A 25,478-nucleotide genomic window follows, 5' to 3' on the forward strand; every position below is an offset into this window, starting at 1 on the left:
TACATCTCTCCTAAAGCACAGAGCCCAGCTTCCTGCCGGGACTCTTGTTCAGCACTGAACTGCAATACGGTGTAGATTTGCTGGTGAATGACTGCAGAGACAATATGGAGGAGAAAAAAGGCACGGATGGCATATGGAATTTGGTTGTGTGTCTGTGCATGTGTTTCAGTAACTAATCTCTTGCAGCCGGTATCCTGGTGAAACATGTGACCTTGCACTTCAAAACTCTAACATCTTCCTCTGATACACATCTCCTAGAGCATGAAGTGGTTAAAAGTACATACAAGTTCTTGGCATTTGCTAGTTGTCTGGAGCCCTCTCGTGGTTCATGCAAGGCTTCCATTGGAACACAAGAATAGGAGTTAGGCCTAGGACCGTACTCACTTCTACCTGACTATAGATGAAGTATGTGCCGTCCACCAGTACCTCCAGCTCCCCGCTGCGGGCATGCAGCTTAAACACCTTGGGGTTCATAGTGATGCGAGACCAGTCATTGAGGACTCCACCTGAAAGATCTCAGTATGAGAAAATGGCAGTCACTCAGTACCCGTCAGAATGAAAAGCGCAGGAGCACAGAAATACAGTTACATAGCAATGTTTCATACACAATGGCTGATAAAGACTAGAGCTGAATAGTCATGTAACTCAATAGTAAGAAAATCCCAGAATTAAAGACTGATGGTGCCTTATTTTTGACTCCTTTCTATGACACTGGCTCTAGTTACATGATCACTTCCTGCTGTTTGAACATGACATCCATTTCACTCAGGGCACAGGACAAGCAATTTGTATCTCTACCTAGCCTCAGTTAGAGTAGTTCTTCTCACCCTTGAAATTCTGTGTATGGCCTTTTATACCATGCCATCTTCAGCTCAAGCATCAGACACAGACGAGCTTGTCTCTTCCTGGCACTAAGCTGATCTTATTATCACACCTGGGTGTTTTACAGGCATGACAGGATGGTCCCATCAGAGTAAGTGGTATCATCCCCTGCTCCGCAGCACAGAAACTAAGGCACATGGAAATCAGTGTCAAAACTCTAAGGTATTTGCTAAGTTTTCTTAAGTCATCTGAGATGCTAGGGTCTAATTTTCAGACTTTTTTTCATGTTCAGCCACAAATCACAAATGACTTTTACTGCAGCTATGGTTGTAACAGCACTTTTGCAAAGCAGTCTCCAGGTGCCTTCTGAAGACGGTATCATTTGTGGCCCTTGTCAGAGTTTCGTTATTGGCAACTTCCCTCTACCACGGAAGAAACTCCGCAGCAGAGATGGGACCAGAATCCAATTCTCCAAGAAAGATCCTCAACTGATATAACTCAGCCATGAGACCAACACTTCTCTTCCTCTAACTTCCATACTTTTCACTTCTCCCTTCGCACCTCTCTACCCAGCTTCTACACTAAACGAAACAGAAGTTACGCAGATGATGTGCTGAAGACTACATCAGCAGATACCTTCTTGAGGACCATAGCAAGACTAGGATGAGAAAGGTGACTCCTGTCCTAATGGGAATGGGACTGTATGTGGCAAATCTGTCTGCTCCCCTCTCTCTGCTGCTGAGCAGGAAGATGCTCTCAACAGTAATGCTGTGATACAGCCTTGACCCCCATTTCAAACCCTAGGATCATGCCTGCAAGAAGACTAGTCCTTGCAGCAAAAGAGACGTGGTATTATGAAAAAAATTCTGTGCAACCATAGGATTAAACACTCTCTCAGGACTCATATGTGCATGGAGGTCAATTTAGGGTTACACAATAAATTTTAATTCTGGTATTCCTTGACTTCTACATTTTTGATTTTGTAACTAGCGTTATTTTAACAAATGCTTTGTCATTACATTTCCTTGGTTAAAAAATAACCAAAATAGCAACAAAGGATGAAAGTGCATCATGTCACACCACATTAATCCATACCAGAGTCCTCAACCAGGTTAGGGATTTGTAGACCCAACACCCAGATCTCTGTCATTGGAGTCAGTGGAATAACTGACAATATTAATAGAGTTTTATTCCCTATATAGGCCAATAAGCAGAGGAGATGCACTTTGATATGAACTGATGACAAGAGGTGTTCTGTAGGTGCCTTGTTTTATCAAATGCAACTCTTTTTCTCCTGGTTTTCAGCTGCTCCTTTGCTACCAGCCCCCCTTTGCAAACCAGCCAGGCTATTTTTTCTGCTCATTGTCAGCCGCACAACATTAATTTTTTAGAGCCCAAGAAAGTCGGGCTCGCTGCAGCAGATTGTTCCCAAGCAGCAGGGAAGGGAAGACACCACTCTTAGAGAGTAGTGTACGCTCTGCAAACATAGAAGGTTCCCATTAATACTGGGATAATTACTCTTTGAACATAGGCAAAACAGTATCTTTTCCCTAGCACTGTTTGTAGAAACAGCTGATTTCCTTTTTGTTTTGGAGAGCTTCCCCCTACTGAAGAAATTCAGCTTGAAGCATACTTTCCTAATCATGAGAAATTTCAGCTCCCAAAGCTCAAGTTTGGTGAAAAAGATAAACAGTCTTTGAATAGAAGTTCTGGCCCATGCTCATCGTACCATATGAGCGGGAGTTAGTGAATAAAGGTCCTGCAGCCCTGGTCCTGTCCCACCAACTGTCCTGCTGGTCATGGGCTGCAGCCTTCTAGGTATGACAGTGGGGTATCTGCACTACTGCTGCCCCTGGCCCTTTCCCGGGAACGAGTGCGCTGAAGCGCTTCACAGGGAAGCGAGCAGGAGCCCGATGACTCAGCCTGGGTCCAGGCAGGGGATAACGAAACGAGCTCCTCACAGGCACAGTGAGACATCATGAGCCGAAAGGCAGCAGCTAATGAATGAGACCCAGCTGTTGGCAAGAAGAGCAAGAACTTAAACAGAAATCGGACAGGGATTTGAGGAGGAAGGAGGACAGCAAAGAACAGCTTGTGGTCATGAAATGGCTTGAGAGGACTTGAGCTTAAACGCTGGATTATAGATGTTGATTGAGGATTGGGATGCACAAGGGGCCATGGAAGCTGCACGGTGCGCACACCTGCAGCAGTGTAATGCAGCGGGAGCTCGTGCCTGTGCATCTGTGTTTCCTCTCAGTTCACACTACAGCTGCGCTTTTCCCTAAAATAAATTATTGGGGAAAATGGAGAATAACACAGGCTAATGGGGCTGAAACAGGAAAAGGATACACGGAAGGCTTAAAATAGAAGAAAACAGATTGTGAAAGAAGGCTGATGAGTCAAGGGGCTGATGAAAATTGATGATATAACAGGTCTGAGGCGGCAGACAATGTGTCTGGCAGTCAAGGAGAAGCTGAGATAGAGCGGGACAGAATTACTGGGAGATGCACAGAGTAGAGAAAGACTGGGAGATAAATATGAACATAGGAGAAAAGGGGATGGATGATGAACAGAAGACTGGTCTGAGGGTGGCTGGGCAACAGAAAATCAAACTAGCACAGGGTGATGCCAACAGCAGGCCACATAGGTAACTAGTGATCAGTGCTATAGGATGGGCGGCTTAAATCCAAGCTACGAAATGAAGGGAGCAGGAGGGACTCTTTACAGTAACAATCAATATCATGAGATCCTTACCATTCTTTACTTGAATTGCTGAGCCTTGGCCTTGAAGATGAACCACAGCTGGCTGCAAATAAAATTACAGGGATTTAAAATTAGCCAGAAACACTGCATCATTTTACTGTAACTTGACATTGCTCCACAGAATTGGCAACCAGTACATAAGCATGACGGCACTCTGAAGCCAGTACTGCTTTTGGTAAACAAAAAAGGAGATCAGAGCAGCTGACAATGGTCAACGACAAGATAATGTTAAAGTACTGGAAAAGAGATGAGAACACCACGCCAGATGAACACTGCTTTCCTCTGAGCAATGAGAAAGGTGAGCTCAGCCAATTATTTGGTTTAGCTATGGTTTAGCACGTACAGGAAGGGATTTTTTTGGTGCTATGCCATCAAATACACCTTAGCAAACATAACTGGTAACTTTTACAAAAATCCAGACAGCCTCAAAGCTGACATTTTCCCTTGAAAGAAGATCAACCAACCTGGATGTCTCTGGAGCCTGCCTTGTCTGTGGCACCTGCAAAATGCAATTTCACATAATTGAAGATGAAGCTTGAAAGAGCTGCAGTAAATACTCCTATGCATAAACCTCCTCTTACCCCTAATAAACATTAAAGAGCCATTTTAACAGGAAAGGAGGAAAATAATAGCTGTATAATGCACAGCTTAATGTTAGAGAGTAAATAAATAAGAAAAAGCTTCATGGACTTTTTCCTATTAATCTGCATTTCTGTCTAATATAATCAAAATACCCCAACTTTATTCCACAAGTTTCCATTAGAAGGAAAAACTGAAACAACTCTTTTCCTGATCAGTAGTGGTAATAGGACTCTTGGCTGCGAAGATTACAAGTTCCACTCTGCAGTAACTCAGGCCATTCATTGCATTCAAGCTACATGCTGAAATCTCTTTTATCTGAGTGCCAAATCTGTGTTAACGAAGAGAAGATTGTGGGCAGCACTCTGGAGTGCTAAGGACCTCATGCTGCTCCTGGCCTGTGCTTTGGCAATTTCTGAGATATAAACTGAAAGTCAATCAAGACTTCTTTTAAGAGCCACACAAGTTATAGGGTAATAGCCTTGATATCTCTGAAGAAGTATTTTCAATACTGGATTGTTAAAATATACATACATAAAACAAACAACATTAATGTTCACTTCCATTAGTCTGTATTTTCAAGAGTTGTTAAATTCAGGGATTTCTGCAAAATAGCGGACACACGATTCCATGGAGAAACAATACAGTGCACATACAAGAAATACAAAGAAAACTGAAAACAGGAACTGCAGGAGAAAAACATTTTCATGACTTGTATGGGAGGCAAACTGATTTGTTTAATGTGATTCCTGAGATCATTTAACACTTATGTTAAGCGGCAACCTTCCTGATCCTGGAGAACTAGGGTTTGTGCTAGTCTAAAAGGAATTAAAGCAAACACCCAACCACGACAGAGGAGAGACAGCTTGCAGGCCCTGTTCCTACACAGAAATCACTCATTTGAAGATTTCAATACTGGTGAAATCCAGGCTCATAAGAAGCTTAACTGTAACTAAGGCTCTGCAGCTCATTCGCACTCTTTCTCAGTACCTATATTTGAATGCTTATGTATTTTTATGTTTTCAGATGGATAGTCACAAAGCTTCTGCTTCCCCGTAATGCTGAAAAGCAGCGTACACATCTCAGGGATTCAGAAAACCGCACAGTTCAGTGGCACACAGAGAAAGAAAATTTATTACTAGAAACAATACCAAGATTTGGAGTCTTGTGCTTTAACCATTAAACTGTTCTTCCTTTCTAGGCGGGACAAAGTAATTGATAAGCGCGAGAGGCAGCCAGGAGCCTGGGCTCCCGCAGCCGGTTTGGGTCACTTTGTGCCGGCGGCCCCTGCAATTCCCTTCCACACGCTCCCCGGGGAACCGCTGCCTCCGGGGAGGTTAAGCAACCTCCTGCTCCCCTCACACAGATGTTCGAGAACAGTACATTAAGCCCTGCTTGGGGATCCTGCATCGCGTTTGGACACTAAGTGGGCTTCAGACTGTGCCACTGTCACAGACAGGAGCGTTTATTTTTTATTTTTTCTTTTTTTTTTTTTTTTTTTTTTTTTTACAGTAACAGTGCCACTGGGATATGTGCCCCATCACCACGGCTTACGAAGGCTCTGCCCACAGAGAAGTGAAACGAAAGCGTTACCTGAAGGACCCTGCAGTCCAGGTGGTCCCTGAGGGCCCGGTGGGCCAGGAGGGCCAGGCGGTCCCATTACAGTTGTGCCGGGGATCCCGGGGATCCCAGGAATCCCGGGGGGGCCCTGGGGCCCAGGAGGGCCTGGTGGCCCCTGGGGACCATTGGGCCCTGGAGGACCAGCCTTTTTACCTGGAAAAAACAAGGTCAAATATTAGCTTCTCTGCATATTGAGCATGACACTGTCTTTTACGTAAAAGAAAGCACCGAGAAGGCACAAAGAGGAAGAGCCACCAACCAGCTGAACCACGGGGGCCACCAAGGCTCAGACACATGAAGATGACGTTGTTGGCAGAATGGAAGCAGGCTGCCTTCCTGCGGGTTCCTTCTGGCGTATAAAACTACATTTAAACACAGAACATGCACTCTACAAGGCCATCTTTGTGGAGTGGAGCGGAGTCACCTGCTGCGGAGCCCATAAACAGGGACCACAAACTTCTGCTCTCTGTTTGAAGCTACACCCTTCTGAAAGGCAGAATGCTTAAGAGGTGGTCAACAGATCAACTGAGTTTTCAAAGCAAAATATTCTGAAAATATTTGCTGTGATAAGGTTAAAATAGTTCATTTTAAGAATCACAAACTACAACGCAACGCAATGGAAGTTGAAATCGTATAAATCAAGATTAAACGCTCTGCAATTTCTCAATTTTATGATGGAAAATAGTTGTAATCTCATCAACCAGCTGTATGCGTATGGATTATTACATAATCTTTAATGACGTGATAACGTCTCATTTGATCTCCGTGTTTGAGGGAGAGAGACTCCTGCAGAGGGCAGTTCGGAGCTAAGCCCAGCTCCTGCTCTCAGCAGCCCTCCCTTCCCCGCGCAGCCCAGCCGGCAAACCCAGGGCCCAAACTTGCGGGTGGGACGTAGCACTTCCCCCCCGGGCTTCCTAACCGTTAAGACAGACAAAGCAGCATGTTTTTATGTTGCGAGGAGGATGCATTTGTTAACATGCACGAAGCAGTTAGAGACAACAGTAAACACTGCCTTCAAATAATTAAATATTCATTTTGGGCTTTGGATAGAGGGATAAGGGAAGGACTAATTCAAACATGAGGATGAAAACGCTGAAGATGGATGGGTCCCACGGAAAACAAGTAGTGCAGCCATATAAGTAAAAATTCTTATAAGGCATATACACAACGGACTGAAGTGAGATCTGCAGGGAAAGCCTAACCTGTGATTTCCTAATTTTCCAGATCCTTGATAGGAATTATATTTGTTTAATGCAGTTTTTAAAATGCTGCTTTGTAATAACTCTTATGCCGAAGAGCTTTATAAACAGCAAAATCATTTCATCAAAAGCTGAAGCAAAGGCAGCCGTAGGACAGACTTCAACAGCTTTTTCAGACAGCAGCAGTTAGGATATGAGATAAAGACTACTGGAATGGTTTCTAAGCACATTTATGTACTTGTTTCTCTACTAAATGTGGATCATTGTCATGGAACAGAACTACAAAAAACCCTGGTGTAGTCAGACAGGACTGGAAGGATCCAACTCTCCACTGGATGCACCATGGCCACCGGCCGTTAACAAGGGCACACCAGTCTCCTTAGGGAAAACTGTGCTGTTTTAGTTAATATGCCACAGCGTCCCTCCCCAAGCTGTCTGATCAAGCATTCACTGTCTTCTTCCTTCATTAGATCATGAAAAAACTTGTACTTTGCCTGCAGCTGGAAGAGACGTTAGTCTCTCAACTTCTTTAGGCAATGGGCATAGACTGAGAGTCATTCAACTGCACACGATTAATCTCAGTGCCTTTATTTCTGTGTGTCTTTCTCAGTGTCTTTATTTCTACATCTAAAGAAAACAGAACGTTATCTTGTTTTTATTTAAAGCAGAAAACTATTTTAAAGCAAGTACAGGTGATTAAAGTAATATTAAAGTAATACTGGTATCCTACAAAAATGGGGCAAAAGATTTAAGGGGACAAATTGTTAACAGCAGCACTTCTGTTCAGGTTAGTGGACATGTGCCTTCAAATCTGAGCTGGCAACAAGCCAACGTCCTTCCACTCCAGCAACTCTCCTCTTCCTTAGGATAACGACATGCTTTGGAAATTATCACCTTGAATTAACATCCTTACCTATCACCCCTAAAGCATACTTAGTAAATTCTTTTCATTCATTACCCCTTCAATCTAGATTACTCTAATGAAGGATCATACGTATTAAGTCAGGATCCTGCTGCTGTCTCTCCTCGCTTTACTTCCCAGGAGGAATACACATTACAGCTGTTTTAACTAATCTGTCTCAGGGATCTGCTCTGCTACTAAATTAGCTGCTATTTTAGCAGTAAAACAATTGCACATAATTCTGAAGCTGCACAGGGACACTTATTTTCTATGCACTCCTTCAAGTAACTCCAATTACTTTGCTGTGTTACTGGAATCCTGCTCGTTAAAGTCACAAGGCAAAAAGCAGTTACAGGGTAAGTATGAAGCTCATGATTCATCTACTAATGAATGAGACCATCCACAGCTAAGTTATCACGTACAACAAATCCTGCACTTGGAAGCTAAGTAGGACTCTTTGGACATTTTTAGTAGGTTATGTGTGGAATGAGATACTTCTCTCTCCTTTTCTCTCTCTAAACTTCTCTAAGAGTCACTTTCTTGGGCAGCACACATGGCATCCAAGAAGTCCTTGCCCACCAGAACAAGCACTTCACCACGCAGATGTGTGTCTGCATTAGTGCGCGCATGTCACTCAAGGGAAGAAACCGAGAAATGGGAACAGGCTGACGTAGCCTCTCGAAATCCAACTCTTGAGAGCATTTACTGTTCAGCAATGAACCAAAACAGAAAGTCGATCCTTCTGGTTAAGCAGATAGCATCTGCGGCGCTTGCACAGCAAACAACGCTCTTATGTAGAAGTTGCCATATCTCATAAATCTACATAGGTTTAAAAGTGTCCTCCGGCAATCACCAGCACCACCACAAAATACCTTTGCAGTGAGTGTCTCGATCATCCAGTTCCTAACTTGCCAGGTCTCTATCCTTAGCCAAATTACTAGGCAGAACCCAAAACTCAAACTTGGCAGAAGCAATATATTTTCCTTAATCATTATATACCAAGCAATAAGCTACAATTCTTTAAAAAAAAAAAGTACCATAAAATTATAGAACTGTACACAGCACTACAGCTGTATATAATACAGTACTATGAGATCCCTCTGCTACTCCAAAATTGCTATGAATACTGCAATCATCACTTGCTATTAATTCAGCTGATTTAACATGGGTTTAGGGTTTCAGAGTTTTGTCAGGACAAATTTTCAGAACATAAAATTTTATGCTACTTTTGAGGGTAAATATAAACTAAGTTTCTAACTATAGCCTGTCTCAGCTTCTCAGCCATAAGTTTTGAGTTTGTACGCAATGAGTAAAAATGATTTGATGTGCTATTAAAGTAGTATAAACATGCAAACAACACAGAAGCTGAGCCGCTGCCTGTTGTTGCATACAATTATTGCAGTCTGGGGTCTATGCGAAACTCTGGGACGCATGGAAATTTCTTTCGAGTGACAGAGCATAACGTAAAGTGGATAAAGAGCTAACTTTTCTTTTAACCAAATAAGAATTAAGTACAGTAGGGCCCCAAGTAATAAGCACAAACTTGACATTAAGTATACGTATAAACGCTTTGTTGCATAGGCTTGGACATTAGCATGTGCTTCACTTAAATGCCTCCATAAGCCACTTGACAAATTAAGCCTTGTATCAGTGGTGAGCTTCATGTGTTTCAAAGAAAGTACATCTGGGGGAGCCCATGAGTTGCACACAGTTTGTTTATGCGTTTCTTGCAACCTATAACGCTTTGTAAGTGCACACCACAGTTCTTAAAATGTACACAAAAGTATACTGATGGTTATGAGGAGCAAAAACGGGCAGTCAGACTACGCTTGTTGAAATCGGTAGCGTAACGTTATTTTGAGAAAAAGTTTATATGGCAGCTCAGATACTTTGACTTGCTCAAGTTCCTGGAAACAAGAGCGTAAGTGTCAGTATTCCCCAGGACCGTTACACAAACAGGGACAACACCAGATACCGCCACTGAAATGCAGACCTGTGTGCCAAAGAACACAGCTCACTGATGAGCATTTTCAAAAGCACTTACGTGCTCCAAACAGCTTGAAGAACATGGTAAGAAAGTCAAAGTATCTGTGGACTGACCAACACCGAATGGACACATAAAATGGTACTTCTGAATTTAATAAGCATCTGGAAGCCAGATGCAGAGCGTATTTAATTCGGAAGGTTTGAACGAGACAGAGTTTGCCAAAGACTGATCCACAGTAGAAGAGTCAGAGACGAAAACTAAGGGCGTTTCACTGCAGAGAGCCTGGCAAAGGGCAGGCAGCTCACGAGACCCGGCACAAGACTCGGTTCCGCTCAGCCGTCAAACTACAGCATCTCGGGGTTTAGCACGTACGTCTGTACGACGCAATTAACTTTCCAGTAGCTTTCAAGGAGAACTTCAATGAACACCCGTCCTCCCGAAGCCCGGCTAGCTCATGCAATCCCGCCACAGCACGGAGGGAGCACGGGAGCACGGATATCCCCCCGTTCAAAAATGCACTTGGACCTTGCTATCCCTCACCATTCACGGAGAGGGGAAAGGGCATTCGTCCGCTCATTCACATTGACCAAAGAGAAGCATAGCCAGGGTAGTTCAACACAGGCACAGAAAGGAGTCATTACAGTAAAATTAAGTTAAAATTCAAACTTACCCTTTTTCTTGTTTTTAACTGAACTTGGACCTACAAAGAAAAAGAAAAGCTGGTGAAATTCAGTGACCCCTTCATCTGAAATAATAAGAAATAGCCTTCTTTTTGGCTACCACCAAAAAGAAGGCTGTCTAGAGCTGCAACAAAATGGGTAACAAAAACGCTAAGCCAAAGATGCACTTTTTTCTGCCATCTACAATCAAATGCTGTGGAGGTAGAAAGAGCCTACCAGGACCCCGGGTTGCTTTGCCTTCACTCAAACCAGCAACCTATGGCCCGTCCGGCTGATATAACGCAATACAGTGAATTTTGGGGCACGCTTCGAGAATGAACGTCTCTCTCTCGCTTTCTGGCAAGGGCAAGTTAAATCACCTGCTTCTGGACAACAGCAAAGCTCAGGTGCCGGAGGCTTCCCCACCTTGGAGTCAGAGCTCTAGTCACTGATAAGGTCTTGTTTTACTGTACGCGTCCGCTGAATTTGCGGATACTGGCATGACAAGCTAAACTTTCAGACAGCAGAAACCCTGAGACTTAACAGATGCCATTTAAAAATGACTCATACAAACTAAGTCATTTTTCAAGTGGATAATGGATTCATTTATGGTCTAAGTAGTGATACATGAATTTTCTGTGTCGTTAAACCTGACTCCAACAGCCCATTATGCACTAGAGAAACTTTTAAAAACCTAAGCTCTTTTCTTTTCCTCTGTGATGGACTTGTAAACCAAACTTTATCTTTGTTCTTCCTAGCCAAGCAACGGACAAGAGAGAGATTGAGATTTCTTCTAAAATCTATCTCCTAAATCATAAAAAGGCTTTGCATTTTAAAAGGCCAGTAACGTCTTGCTGCGGACAGTGTAACAGAAACTTTTCAACATAAAGAAATAGTGTTAAAAAAAAAAAAAAAACACAAAAGTACAAAATTAAAATCCAGCTACACCTGCAACGGCTGTCGAGAAGGTGGAGGATCACCCCGGTGAGCTGCTCAGCACGGTGGACGTCACCGGACAGCTCTCCCAAGACGGGCCAAGACCCTGCGTGCCGGCCGCTCCGCGGGATGGCCTTGGGACCAGCCGGGGGGCTACCACTAATAATTTGCTACATGACGGCATTTTTTTCATCAGATCAATCCCAAAACCAGAACACCAATCTGTTTACAAAATAAAGGTATCAGCTCAAAGCGGCCAAGCTTGGGAAACGGTGGGTCAGAGCCGACGTGCTCTGCTCCACCGCCGGGACGGTCGGAAGGGAGCTCACGCGACTGCTCGCCGGGGAAAGCGCCAGCTCAATGCCTGCAAGCCAAGCTGTTTAGCAGCAATAACAAAATAATAAAAAAAATCAAAGAATTAGTATAAACTGGGTAACTTAAACACTGGAAATACAAGCCTCCCAAAGCAAGAACTGAAAATATTTATAGCAAAACTGAGAAACTACAGGACTTTTTGAGCATCAAAACACCAGTGGAAAGTGAAGTGAGAGACATGTGCTGCTGTTTCCTCAAAAATTAATCAGGGATTAGAAGTAAACTGAAGAAATCCCCAGACACTACCTTGCCAGGGAGGGAAAAGGGTTTATCAGTCCAATGTACCTAAAATCTGGGTTTGAACATACACTGAGGACTGAAGTCACCTTTGCAAGGAGGCATGTATTGGAAAAAGCAAATCAATTTTGTAAGAAGCTCTATTTACTGCTCCTCTTGCAGGGAAGTAGAGAAAAAGGCACGAGGTGCATTCACAAGGTAACTCTGCTTGTAAAACGCTGTAATTCAGGACTCGTCTCTTCCAATACCAAAGCACCATGAAACAAAAGTGCACCTTGTAATTTATATTTGGGCCGACGTTTAGTCAGACGCTAGAGCGTTGAAGAAGCAACGCAACCATCGCTTTCGGCTGCGGCTCGCCGCACGCCCTCGGCCGCGATGCCTTCCCGGCACGACCGGCTCCGCGTGCCCCCACGCGCCCCTCGAGCACGGACCGAGCTGCACCTTTGGCAAAGGACCACAGCGCTTCTGCGCGTCTCGAGTCAGCAACAGAAATATCCAGGAATCTTACTCATGTCTTTTCAACAGCAGTCCTGATTGCCATGCATTATACTATGGTGTGATGGGAAATTTCTGGTATTATCTATATTAGTTTTAATTTACTATGACTTCATATGTTCAAAACAACATGCAGATGGGACACCACAGAGGTTTCCAGTAATGCTAGCACTAATACCTCGCTAAGGTGTAACAGCGAAACAAAACATCAGGACCAGTATAAAAAGGTGAACTGTAAAACCTTTCACGTTTTGCAAACACCAAACGGCTCCTCTCTTTTTGCATTTTCTGAGCTCCGACGCTTCCCGCAATGCGGAATTAGCGACGATGGCACCAGCGATCTCTGCGGGCCCTCATCTCCGGCACCAGCTCGTTAATAACACTTGCAGAGAAGAGAAAAAATTGTCTGGGGGTGTAATTTAAAAAAAATGCCGAGCAAAACGCGAGTGCTGCGTATGTGTCTCTTCAGACCTTGGAGTCACGAGAGTTTATTTCATGTTATATATATCACACCACCAGCGCTATAACCAGAGTGAAAGTACAAATAACTGCGGCAAGCCAAACACATTTGAAATGGATGGAACCAATTAGCTTCAAAGATGAATGGGACGAATGAGAACCACATGCGATGTCAATGTTCACAGTCCATATTACAACAGGCGCATCTGTTCCAGGCACGGCAGAGAGGGATGTTACGGCTGTGCAAGTGGATCTTTCGACAAACACAAAAATACTTCTGACATGAAAAACCAGTATTATTAGCCTTGGGAGCTTCTGAGTCTCTGGGGTTTGCATCTGCTCGTCTCCCAACAGAAGGGGATGGATAATTTAATTGCAGCGGAGAGCTGTAAGATTCATCCGATACAACACAAGATGGAACTTGCCTAATTTTTGCTCAAAAAGGTAAACTCATCTGACCTTCCTGAATTTACTCTAAAATGCTAACAAAGCCTCGCACTGAGTTTGGGCAGCAGAGCTCCACTGCAATGGCAGATGTATTCGTCCTTTGAGACGAAAGGCGCCGAGGCGCAGGGCTTGAACACTTTGCTGTACTTGGTATACATAGCCCAACATCTGCGTGAGGAGGAACAAATCCTTTCTGCCATACTTTGCTAAGGCCATGCCTCAATATTTAAACAATAAAACCAGTTAAATGCTGCAATAGTTTAACGCATATTACCCTTTGGTTATCTAGTTTTATCTATTAGCAATAAACACCAGAAAACGTATGAGCAGCAAAATCAGCCTGTACAGTGTCTGTATTAAAAAACAATCAAGAAAATGCTAGGCAATTTATTTAAAGTATGTGGACTTTTGTTACAAGAGAGAGTGGCAGCATCTTCTGGACGGACGGACGGACGGACGGACACACACACACACACACACACACACACACACACACAGAGTCATCACTGGAAGAGACACAAATGATTCTTGTATTTAAAATATACCCAGACCCACTTATCTTCCAAGTTCTTTTTGCCAAAGGAAATAAATATCATCTCATGAGAGACATTAAGATATTTTCACAGGTATTTGCACAGGCAGTGACACGAGTTTCATGTTACTGTAGTAATTCTTTAATATTTTCTTTAAAGATATTTTAATACGGAAGCATACAGAAAAGGATGATCAATAACATATTAAGAAAGATTAACTACATTTAGATTATTCTTAACAAGCATTTGCCTGACTTGTTCTCCAGGACCTCCAAAGATGAAGCCTTCAGAGGAAATCCATAATCACTCTTGAAACTTCTCACAGTGTCTAGCTTAAATCTCCCTAACTACAATTTTATCATCCTGCTTCATATGCCAGGGACACTGAAATTATTTCCTTACTTCCTCCTTGCACGAGACCTCTGTAACTGAAGACCCATCTTCCCACTCAGTTGTGTTCTCCAGGGTAAACCACCACAGTCCATTGAATCCTTCATCCCAGGTGCCCATTCCAGATTTTTGATCTTTAATAGCAGTCTTCTAGATGCCTTCTGCCACTTTTTGATCAATACATTTCCCGAACTTTGGCGCCCCAAACTAGACGCAGTCCTCTAGATGAGGTCTCATCAGTGCTGACGTACATCTTCTAGGCTAAAGTCCTGTTCATGTATTTCAATATTTCGTTTGCATTTTTCCTCAATATTTGATGTCATCCACTTGTATTCAGGCTTTGACTCAATATAGCATGTGATCTTTTTCAACACAGCTATTAGCAGGTCCCTCCACTCTGTCTTTATGCAGTTGATTAACCTTGGAAGAAACTTAGTGCAGGGTATCATCCTTTCATTTCAGTCTGTTCTCCAATTTGCCAATATTATGTTTACTTTCCATCTGACATCACCTCTGTTCTCCATAAATTTTCACAAGCATCTAGCCTGTCCACACACCTTCGTGCCATACCGTTGTACTTCCTCCTAGTATCTCACCTAGCTTCTCCTTCCACTCTGCATGCTTTCTGCTTGTGTTGGAGGCCAAGGCAGATGCCAAGATTTAGGGAAGATTATCCCTTTCTATACTTCCCGTCTTTCATCTGAAATTAAATCTATGCCTGTGCTCTAACAATCCCTCCTCGGAGGAGCTATCAGCTCTATTTAACCCTTCTATTCAGCTCTTCTTGGCGCAGGAAAGAAAGTTGAGAAGAACTGCTAATACAGAGGAGGACTAGGATATCACAGAGGAAAAAATGTATGGCTTTGAAGAATACCATAATAAGCATGGAACGAGACTCAGTCGTACAAAATGCACAGCCCTATAAATTAGACATAGGGAGTAATAAACATTTCTGTTGTATGGTGGAGCTGCTCAGCTGGAGCCGAGGAAAAAACAGTGCGTATGCAATGATTTTCTCCAATGCAGCCAGGAAAGAGGGAAATGCAATCCTACAAATTATCAGTGGAAATATTTCCAGCAGAGAGAGGGAAATACTGAACCACTTTGTAAACAGGGGTGAAAAATCTGGAGTAATTCATTCAATCCTGATACAAAAATACTGATTTAAATGAGAACAAGATGACAGAATAACTCCTGCAAAGGTCAGACAGACATGACTGCACTGCCTGTCTTCAGAAAATAAAAAAGAAGAGCCTGTCTGGTTAGAGATGCGACTGTCCACCCTGAGAAAGAAATGAGTACTGCTATAAACACATTACCGGGGAGCAGGCAGGGAGGAAGATGACTTATTAAGGCTTAAAGGACAGCTCTGGCACACATCACATGCAAGTTAGTCACAAAGATGGTTAAGCTGGAAATTAGAAGGCTTTTTCCTACCTCCTGAATGGAGAGATCGTGGAATGCAGGGTTGGAGGGCATCTTCTGGCTCAAAGCCGAGTTCTCTGGCATCACAGGAGCTCCTTAAAGTCTCTCAAAAATTTGTCTGTCCCTTTGGAAAGTAGTTATGCTGTTGTTGTCTACTCCTATTGAAAGCCATAATTTCAAAACCACCACTACCACTGCACCTGTGGCACAGTAAGCAGCAGCAGACACCTCACTGAGCTTCGGAGAACAGGTTCTAGCCCCCAGCTCTGCAGACCTAACATCTGCTGGATCACTGCCAAAGTTTTTAGAAAAAAACAGACGGCGATGCAACTCAAAGATATTACATTTGACATGTTTTCTCTTATAAAGATGAATAGAGCTTACATTTCTTTTCCAGTTTTACTTTCTGCGTGCTACATACTGCTATGATTTACTATAAATATAAAAATATCAAAAACTTCTTTAGGACATGTGCTGATACACATAGGATATTAAAAAAAAAAACCTGTGTTCACTCATTAGTTATGTGTGTGGATTAACAAGAAATAGTTCAAATTCCTTCAAAGCAGTTCAAACTAATATTATTGATGGGAACAGATCTCTAATTATGTCTGCTTCATATAAAACCAATAAAAGGTAGACATAATAGGAATCCGTCAAACGAAGGATTAGTACCTGAGAAAGCTGCTGAATTTTCTCCAATTCTCAGCTGCAAAGAGCAGAACGATGTCAGTGAGCTTTGCTAATGTACTCTACCAGCATGCACATTAAATTCAGAGCAAAGAGTTTCTGGGGTGAGGGAAGAATAGGGTTACGCTTTACAGAGAAACTTGGAGAGGTTAAATATCTGACTTCCTCCAAGGTCTGTTGGAGAAAGTTAAGAAATACCCACGCTTTACACTTCAGATGTAATTATAACTATATTCACAGAGCACCAAGAAGGCCGTAACAACCAGTTGGCACAGAGAGAGGCATCTGGGCCATATCTGGTAGATCTGCCAGGTGATTAGCTATATTTAACCACATTGAAACAAAATGAAGAAAATCCACTCATGTCTTTAAGGTGACTTATGTTTATCTCAGAAACCAATTATGAAGAGACACGCTACAAGAACTGTAATAGCATCTATAGACCGCACCAACCCATTTCCAGAATTCACTCTATTTTCACTGCTTGCTCCTGGGATTATTATGACATTCCTTTTCTACCTTCCTAGGCCAAAGTTACCATGATACTATCTTCTCGCCTAAGCACAGTTCTCATTCGGGAGATAAGTAAGACCAGGTAACACAACTGAACCGTTCACATCAGCCCCTGTGAGGGTGGACACAGAGCTCTCCACATTACTGTCCCCCTTCTGCCTTCTGCAGAGGAGAAAACAGAGGTACTGAGAAATTAATCTTGATCCCAGGTTGAAAAGGCAAACTGAATCAGAGAGAAAATCCTGATGATTAATGAGATGTTAGCGGCTTCCAGAAATGTCACTTAACTTGTTTCCCTTCATACTCATTTGTAAAATAAGCATGACGTAACTTCTAGGTGAAATCATTAAGTCTATAGCTACTTCCAACAAGAACATCTACCTTAATTTTGAAGAGAAACATAGAAGCAGGGAGCTCCACATAACTTATCTAATATGTGCATTTTCAAAACTACACCATCTTTGTGAACTGCAAAGAAAATTACAGCTTTTCTTTGAAGTGTGAACGTTTGGCTGTAGTTGGAAGAAGAATATTAGTGACCACTGTTCTCAACAGCTACGGAAATTTGTGTTAACCCTGTTAATCATCTGCTTTAAGAAAGAGCCCACTTGATAAATCTCAGACAAAGCTCTGAATACTGCCCAAATCCACGAGTAACTCCTAGAGAATAGAAAGTTAACAGGATTTGAGTCTAGCTCCTGGACATTAGTTGGGAAACCATTATTAATGGCATTCTGGAAGCATATAAAAGTCCCAGCCGATGCCCCATTTGCACACAAGGATTTTTGTCTTCAAGGAGCCTGGAATCGAAACAGACAAAACGGAGAGTGGGAGAGAGAAGAAACAGAAGCAGAGAGCAACAACCCAGGCTCCACGGTGCAGTGGGCGAGTGCCACAGGATTCACATCTTATTACCAGCAGGCTGTTATTCTGCCTAATAATCCATAATAAATTCCATCTTTCATATAAGCCTCTGACCAGCAAGTGTCTACCAACCTTGAAAGTTTCCACCTTTCCAGGAAGGAAGTTCTCTGCCACTTGAAGCTTTCCAAAAAAATAGCAGCAAACCAACTGTTCAGGTAATTTTTACAATTCCAAGGTCTATGCCTTGTCTAACCAGCCTTGTCAACTTTCACAAACATTAAGACCCAAAAGAACCATCATGATGATCAAGTATACAAGAAGTCCTACCTAACAAGCCTTCTGTCAATCACTTTGTCTTCTATTTGACCAATTTTAAGGCAAAAAGAAAAAAAGAAAAAAAAAAGAAAAGCTGAAGCGTTACTTCAAAGATAAAAAATCCCAAGCAATGGAGAATCTACTACATTCTTTGGTAAGTTGTCTCAAAGGACAAGATCAAACAAATCCCCTTTGTTCAAACCTCTGAAACTCCATTCTTTGGTTTACAGAACTAGTGTAACAATATTTGCTTCATTCACATGGGTATGAGATATGTAACACTTTTCAAATATTTTTAAGTGCAATGTTATTAATGCCAGACTACGGTGGAGCTGGGGAAAGAAGGATGCTAGCTCTCAAACGCATACTTAATCTAGAACATGTGATTTGGGGAGATTTGGAACCAATACATTTTCAACATTTTCAGGAAATTTGGTCTAGCCAGATGAAAGCTTCTTGGACCCTACTGAAATATTAGTCAGTGATACAAATACTGAAACGAGATGAGTTTTTTCCTTTCCCCTAAAAATAAAGTGTTTCTCTACTAATTCCAAAGAACAAGGCAACAGATATTGAAGAGCAGATCAAATTTAGTATTATCACTCCAAAATATTTAGAAAAAATGATGAACTATAAATCCAGGAAAATATCCCATAAGTAAAACACATCATGTATTTCTCAAAACTTCTGGTTTGACTTGCCAGAGTATTGGCGGGGGGGGGGTGGATGAAGAGGGGTAGTCTTCCCTCAAGTGTGGAGGAAAGATACTGTCTGCAATTACAGGCAAAATGGCTGGATCCAAGTTAGGGTCGGAATGGGATGTCCCAGGTACAAGGCTATTACTAACTCCAATATATCTGAATATATTGTATAACTGAACGTGGAGTTCACCATACAAAGTGGAAAAAAAAGGATGAAGAAACAGCAGTGCTTGATATATAAGTACACAGGGCAGAGGCCAGTGCCATTCATTTATTCTCAACCATCACTGTCGCTTCTCTCTCTGCTTTTGCTTCAATTTTGTTTTAAACTCCTTAAAATTCACCTGCGGACACAGTCACCCGTAATTCTCTTTTTCTGGCTACGTCTTAAATTGAGACACTCCATGCTGGCCTCCCATAAAATGGCATACCCTCCTTGTCCTCTGTCTAGTGCTATCCTCCTTCAACAGCACTACCGAGGATTCACCCTACCCTGCTGCTCAGTTCCTTTAACCTCTACGTACAGCAGACCTGCAAGTCCTGTAAGTTGCTTCAGAAGATAATGGTACCCCATCATACTCTAGAATGAGAGGCCGCTAAGTCCCCAAAACTGGCTGGGTGCCAGTTTACAGCTGACACTCTTTGTTTATGATACCTCACCCCTGCGGGGAATTAAACTGCCTAACACTCACAGCCAGTTTCCTCCAGCCCTTGAGATCAAGAAGTTTGCAGCTCATCTTGTAGTCTTTTGAGGCACTCCCTTGGCTACGTCCACTTTTGAAGCTATTCTTCATCTCCTTCAAGGACTTTTCCTATGTCTCCATATGTCTCAAGGGGAAGTGTCCCGCACTGAGGTCTCCTCTGAGACTTCTGGGGACACTGTGCTTCTTGGCCGGAGGGTCTGGGAAGAGTTTGTGTATCAACAGCAGAGGCTGAGAATCATTCCTCTTGTGGCGAGTTAGGTATGAGAGCTGCTTTCTGCTGCCTCGCTATTCTTCTCTTCTGAGCCATCTGTCAAAGGACAAGCCTGCACGCATGTGCCATCCAGATGATCAGATCCTGTTCCAGGAGCTCTGTGAATCAGTAGCCTGCTCTCTCCTTACTCCTCTGATCCCATACACTAGACTTCAGTTTGACCCCATCAGTCTAAAAATGAACAGAGAGAAGTCACAGCTCGTTCCTGCCCAGTCTCCAGGGTCACCGGAGTGTCACTAGAAGCCAGAGTGCCAAGAGCTCCCTTCCTCAGACAGCTTCAGACTATGAGAGATCTCATCGCACAACTGCAGGCTTTATGTTGCTGCTGTTTTTTCCTCCTCACAGTAACCCAGAGAGATTTTTACCTGGTTTGACCACTAAGAAATGGGGCTCTTCACATGTAGGAATAACTCAGCCAAACTCATAAGGAATTTGAGGACGGTTAAATCCCAAAATGCTGAGATACTGGGGGACAGAGAGAGTACGTCGTGATGTATTTTAAAGCGACCCTTAATTACATTAAAGGGAAAAAGTCCTTAGTTAGAGCAGTTCAGGATAATCAGAATGGAAGCGCGAGCAAGAGAGACAAACCTAAGAAAAGATCAGTCAAAAACCTGTTTCATTTTGTCCACGTAAAGGTATCTTGTAGAGCAACCATGCTCTACCCTATTTGGGCTGGAGGAAGGAGAAGGATGACTGTAACTGCTCTCATGCATTGTCCAGGTTTTTCCACCTTAAAAAGGACTGTGCAATTTGTAGACTGCCAGGTGCCATGTGAGGGGGGGACATACCGGAGCGGGCACAGACCCACCCAGCCCTGCACATCTCACAAGGGCTTTTTGGCATGAGGAACAACATAGGTGTGTGGGTCTCAGAAGAACTGGACCAAAACAGCAACAGTCCTGGAGCCATCTGCCACCTTTGCTGTCTTGTCACATGTGTCACAACATTGGTCCTGCTCTGGGGGAGAGGGTTGGACCCCATGACGTCCTGAGGTCCCTTCCACCCTCAATTACTCCATGATCTTAGCTCTGCTTCTCTAACAACCAGAAGAATTCTACTGAAAATCACTACTCTATTTTTTTTTCCTCAGAAAAGCATACTTACCCTCATTTACTGCAACAGGAATTTTAATCACTTTGTAGGACATAAAGAAGGATCAGCTGACTTTAATTTCTTTCCTCAATCCCACTGGATCCACTTCAGCCTCCGGGGCAGAGCTTGCAGTGTTGCTCCAGGAGGCCAGCACGTACTCTGCTCCGTCCCGCAGCTGATGCCTGCCTTCTCCACGAGACCAGAGAGTTACATGGGCAGCACGAGACTCCATCCTCCCAAATGGCTTGAGAAATCCCGTGAAACCTTGCCATTTGATAATCTGAAAGTCAGGGAACTTTGTTTCTTCATTGTGCTGAAGCCTCTCATTTTCATTGCTCTTGAAAAACTGAAAAATTGCAGCAAACTAAAATGAAACACCTCAATTCTGAAGGATTTGAAATGAAACTGAAGCAAGAGAGAGGCACCAGGGATGGCTGGGAAGAACTGAGGTGGGCTCTACTCCTGCATACTTATATATTGCTTAGAGCAGGCAAGATATCAGGACACCCTATCGATAACGTGAAGATTAAAAAACAAAGCAACCCCTCCAGTCTCCACTGACGAGGTGTAAGCACACCACAGTGTGAATGTGTTCATGAGCAAAGACAATATCCTGCTCCCAATTAACTGCAGAGCCAGTGTTGCTGGCTCAATACTGTTGCACTGACTTCTCAAAAAATGAAAAAAACAATCATACATCTCCACCGTTCTTAACTCCGCTCCCACACAATCAATCCCAAACAAGTTCCTGGGGTTCACACCAGAACCCGTGGCCACTGTATTTCGTTTTCTGCACTCCCGCTGGCTGTGGAAGAAGAATAGGATGTGCCTCTGCCTCCAGGCATTTAGGTTGCATTCCAAAAGCTGCATCTTTACAGCAGAACTGACAGACACCACTACTATTTCCAACTCAAGTATCTACAGGCTTTTTTTCAGCTTGCTGGCTGGACTTGCAGGGCTTATTTTCTATACATCACTGCAGCCTATTGCTTACTTTATCAATACCTCCTATTTGAATCTAACAATTTAAAGCCTAGTATTACAGCTGTGTTTTTATTTTGTTTGTTTTACTCAGTTGTTGCTTAACACAAAACATTCTGACATTTTAAGTCATATCCCACTAAGATAAACAACTAACATATGTCATGAATTCCAGCAGAAACGATTCCCAAGTGGTTCTGCAGCAAGGTTTTAACCAAGTGCATTAAAGGCTCTCTTAAATTGTTTGCTGGCGATTTAAAAAACACATTTCCCCACTACAGTCATCCATAAGGAATCAAGGACAGGTGTCAGGGAATCTGTTCAGCTATCTCATCTCTGCAGCAGTTTACGTATGTTTTTCTTCCTCTTGTATGTAACTGTAGAATTGGACTGAAAGCTTCTACGAACATTCCTCAAATACAGTGCCTGCTAAGTAATCTGACAGTTTAATTACATGGAATAGCACAGATGTCTGTCTGAAGATGTATGCGTGCGCATATACGTATACTGACGTTTGCAGGAGTCTGAAAGGAATCGGAGCGAGAGAGCCTATTCTGCTCCTTGCAAAGCCTGGGCCTCCTGCAGCGGTCATGTCCTTAGAGCAGTCATGACAGCGCAGTGTTATTTGGCCCAGCCAGCTCTGAGTTTACCCATTCACGTCATTTCAAAGAGATTAACGTACTTAACAAAACCCTGCTCATATTAATGAGATCAGTTATGAATGCAACAATGTTGCTATACATCACAGCCAACAAAGCCCTAATGAAAGCACCGAATTACCATGTCACATTCACAGCTTTTGCCCTGAATAATTTCCTGGTGGTAGCGTTTTTTAGCTTTGTGCAATACTACACTTCCTTTCTTATAGTTGATGCATCTGGTCTAATATAACTGAGTGGATTTTTAATGTGAGGCCAGAAAGGCACAATTGATCACAACTCCACAATTCCCATCAGCAGAGCAGCAAGAATAAGTTTGTCTATTCAATCCCCACCCCTGCTCCCAAAGACAGAAAAATAAGCTTGTTCTATCTGATCTGCTGAAGTTGGATATTATGTAATGACGACAGCAGACCCCCGAATCTGAATACAACACCCGGGCCCTCAGAAAGGCACGCAGGCTCAGCACCAGCTACACAGCTTTTGTGTTAGAGCCGACCTGCGACCAGACGGACTTGGAGCATGTGCTAAGCAAACTTGTGTCTGCCTGCAAAATACTGTGTAGAGGTGGCCAAAGAGCCAGTTTATTCACAAAAATCAAAGCTCAGCTGCAAACGTTTCAGGAAGACAGACAACAGAGCCTCTCTCATACTGTGGGAAAGAAATCACCAACTACTAGTTTATTTTACCATTTACAGAGCCTGGTACGTGGCATCCGTCATCAGGCATACACAGTTCAGATGCAGTCACATTCCTGCACTGCTGTAGCATCTGTTTTCTTCTCATTAGTACTGACCATGTTTTGTAAAAGAAGAAACTATTTAATATTCTTAAACTTTTCAATACTTGACCTGAGGCATTATATGAAAAGCCCCAGTTTTTAGAAATAAAATTCATATGGAATCACAGTCGATCCTGAAAATTTTGGTCCCTGTTTAAAATGAAGTTTTAAAAAAGTTTAAGAATTTAATTCAAGTTTTAGCAAAGCCTGCTGAAGCACATACCTTAGACCAAGCAGTGGGAATCTATCAGGACAACCCTGGAATCCATCCAAAAGTTCCATCAGCATAAGGAACTAAAAATGCAACCTAGATCCCCCTTCTCAAGCTTTCTGAATAACCCCAGCATCTCAAAATCTTTCAGCTGTGATGCTCCTACATGGCCCAAAGCAGACAGGAGATGAGGGGGAGGTACCAGGATGGGAGAGACAAACACACCAAGGAAGCTTTACAGATAGAGTGAATCTAATCACTGCTTTAAATATATCACGAACAATAAAGTGAGGGTTACTTCTGGAGCAATCCAGATCCAACAGGAAGAGCTGGTGACAGAGGCACACGAAGGTCATATATAGATCAGGGCACTCTGACTGCTGCACTGGGATCTCCATGACCTGGACCAGTTCCTCCCTCTGCTGCTCCTCATGGCTACCACACTATTAGGTTCGTATCTCTCTCCAAGTTGATTGCTTTTAATACCGAACGGCTGAGTTGGGATGCTGTTGGGGCAGCAATGTGCCAACGGAGTAGGATGAAGAGTTCTGGACTCCATTAGCTTTCGAACCCTGGTGCGTTCTTGCTGGCTGAGGTCGTACAGCCTCGTGGAGTCCTCGCCATCCGTGCACGCTGCAGGAATGAGTCCCACCACTCGGGCTGTCAACATCCCGCACTTCCCAGATAGCTGGTTCAAAATCTCTGAGTGGAAATAACAACTATGCTTCAGCAACTAAGCTAACACTTCTGCTTTCCTAACACTCTCTACCTGCATGGAGCTCCCCTGAAATTATGTCTTGTCTGGATATCTACAGGGTCATGCTTTGGGATGATAATTGTTTCTCTATGGTTTCCCAAGATATGCTTCAGCAAAGATTGTTCATGGATACTTCAATGAATTTGCCTTACAGTAATTTCAGTATTGGAAAAAAAAGAAAAAAAAGAATACAGAGTATTTTGAACCAAGGACACTGTTAATATTTCAGCTGTCTGAAAAAAAAATATTTTCTTAAAAGTTATACCTAAAGCAGGAAGATCCCCTTTCTCTAGAGAACCTTCACCTTTAGTTTCACCTGTTTCCAGAAGTGACCTGGTATTAATCTACCACTACTGTAACAGAGCTGAAAACCACAACTTAAACTTCATTCTGCATTTTTAGACAGTTGTTAAGCTCCTTTGGATCTTGTCTCAGTGGAAATGCTCATGAGAAATGAGCACAGACACAAGCCTGTGGTCAAAGATAAGTTACCTAAATTTTTATCAATGTATCTTCATAGCAGAAAAGGGCCCAAAGTACAGGAGCTTACACAAATAGGCTGCCTTATAATTAGCACAGGTGAAAGATATGTGAATGACAAGTAAGGATCTGCAAATAATCTTTAGTCATAATTTCACCACAGTAGTTTTAAGTGCTGACAGTGATGTCACAGGAAAGAGACTGAGGTTGTACATGGAGGTTCACACATCTGCAATGGCATCATCTTAATTCCTCCCTTCTCCCACTTTGGAAGAAATCACAGAGAAATTCTGGGGGAAATCAGAGAAATTTAAGTATTTTCTGGTGAGCCTTTCTTTTGGGACCGTCTCCTATGCTCCAGTATCCAGGAAATGTTCTTGTTCTTTATTTATTGAGTGCTCATCACCATGGTTTCTGAGCACAATGAGGCTCTATCGCCCTTAATACATCTGCGTTTCTGAGAATTCCTAGACTTTGGGGAATTGCATGTGGCCGACACAAAGGAACCAATTGTTCCAGGGCTCTGGAGTCAGATGGATATATCTTTTCTTTTAGACGGAGAGGAAGCAAGCAGGAAAAGTTGCTATTGTGATCTGTGTAACAAAAAGCCCTACTATATCATCAGC

General features: G+C 42.9%; 1 protein-coding gene across 4 annotated transcripts in view; it reads right to left on the bottom strand.

Annotated features, from left to right (window-relative positions):
• Positions 1-25,478, bottom strand: part of EDA (ectodysplasin A) — a 103,353-nt gene that overhangs the window by 6,159 nt on the left and 71,716 nt on the right. Inside the window, exons 3-7 of one of the 4 annotated variants that reach the window (XM_064518476.1) lie at positions 10,542-10,571; positions 5,758-5,937; positions 4,050-4,084; positions 3,577-3,628; positions 391-506 (exon numbers count right to left, since the gene is read on the bottom strand). In XM_064518476.1, coding sequence (XP_064374546.1) covers positions 391-506; positions 3,577-3,628; positions 4,050-4,084; positions 5,758-5,937; positions 10,542-10,571 — 413 coding nt within the window. Of the gene's footprint in view, positions 1-384; positions 516-3,576; positions 3,629-4,049; positions 4,085-5,757; positions 5,938-10,541; positions 10,572-25,478 lie in introns of all 4 variants that reach the window. The other 3 variants (XM_064518475.1, XM_064518474.1, XM_064518473.1) reach the window with 3 other exon arrangements.

Source organism: Dromaius novaehollandiae, chromosome 11 (genome assembly GCF_036370855.1).
Source record: "Dromaius novaehollandiae isolate bDroNov1 chromosome 11, bDroNov1.hap1, whole genome shotgun sequence".
NCBI lineage: Eukaryota > Metazoa > Chordata > Aves > Casuariiformes > Dromaiidae > Dromaius > Dromaius novaehollandiae.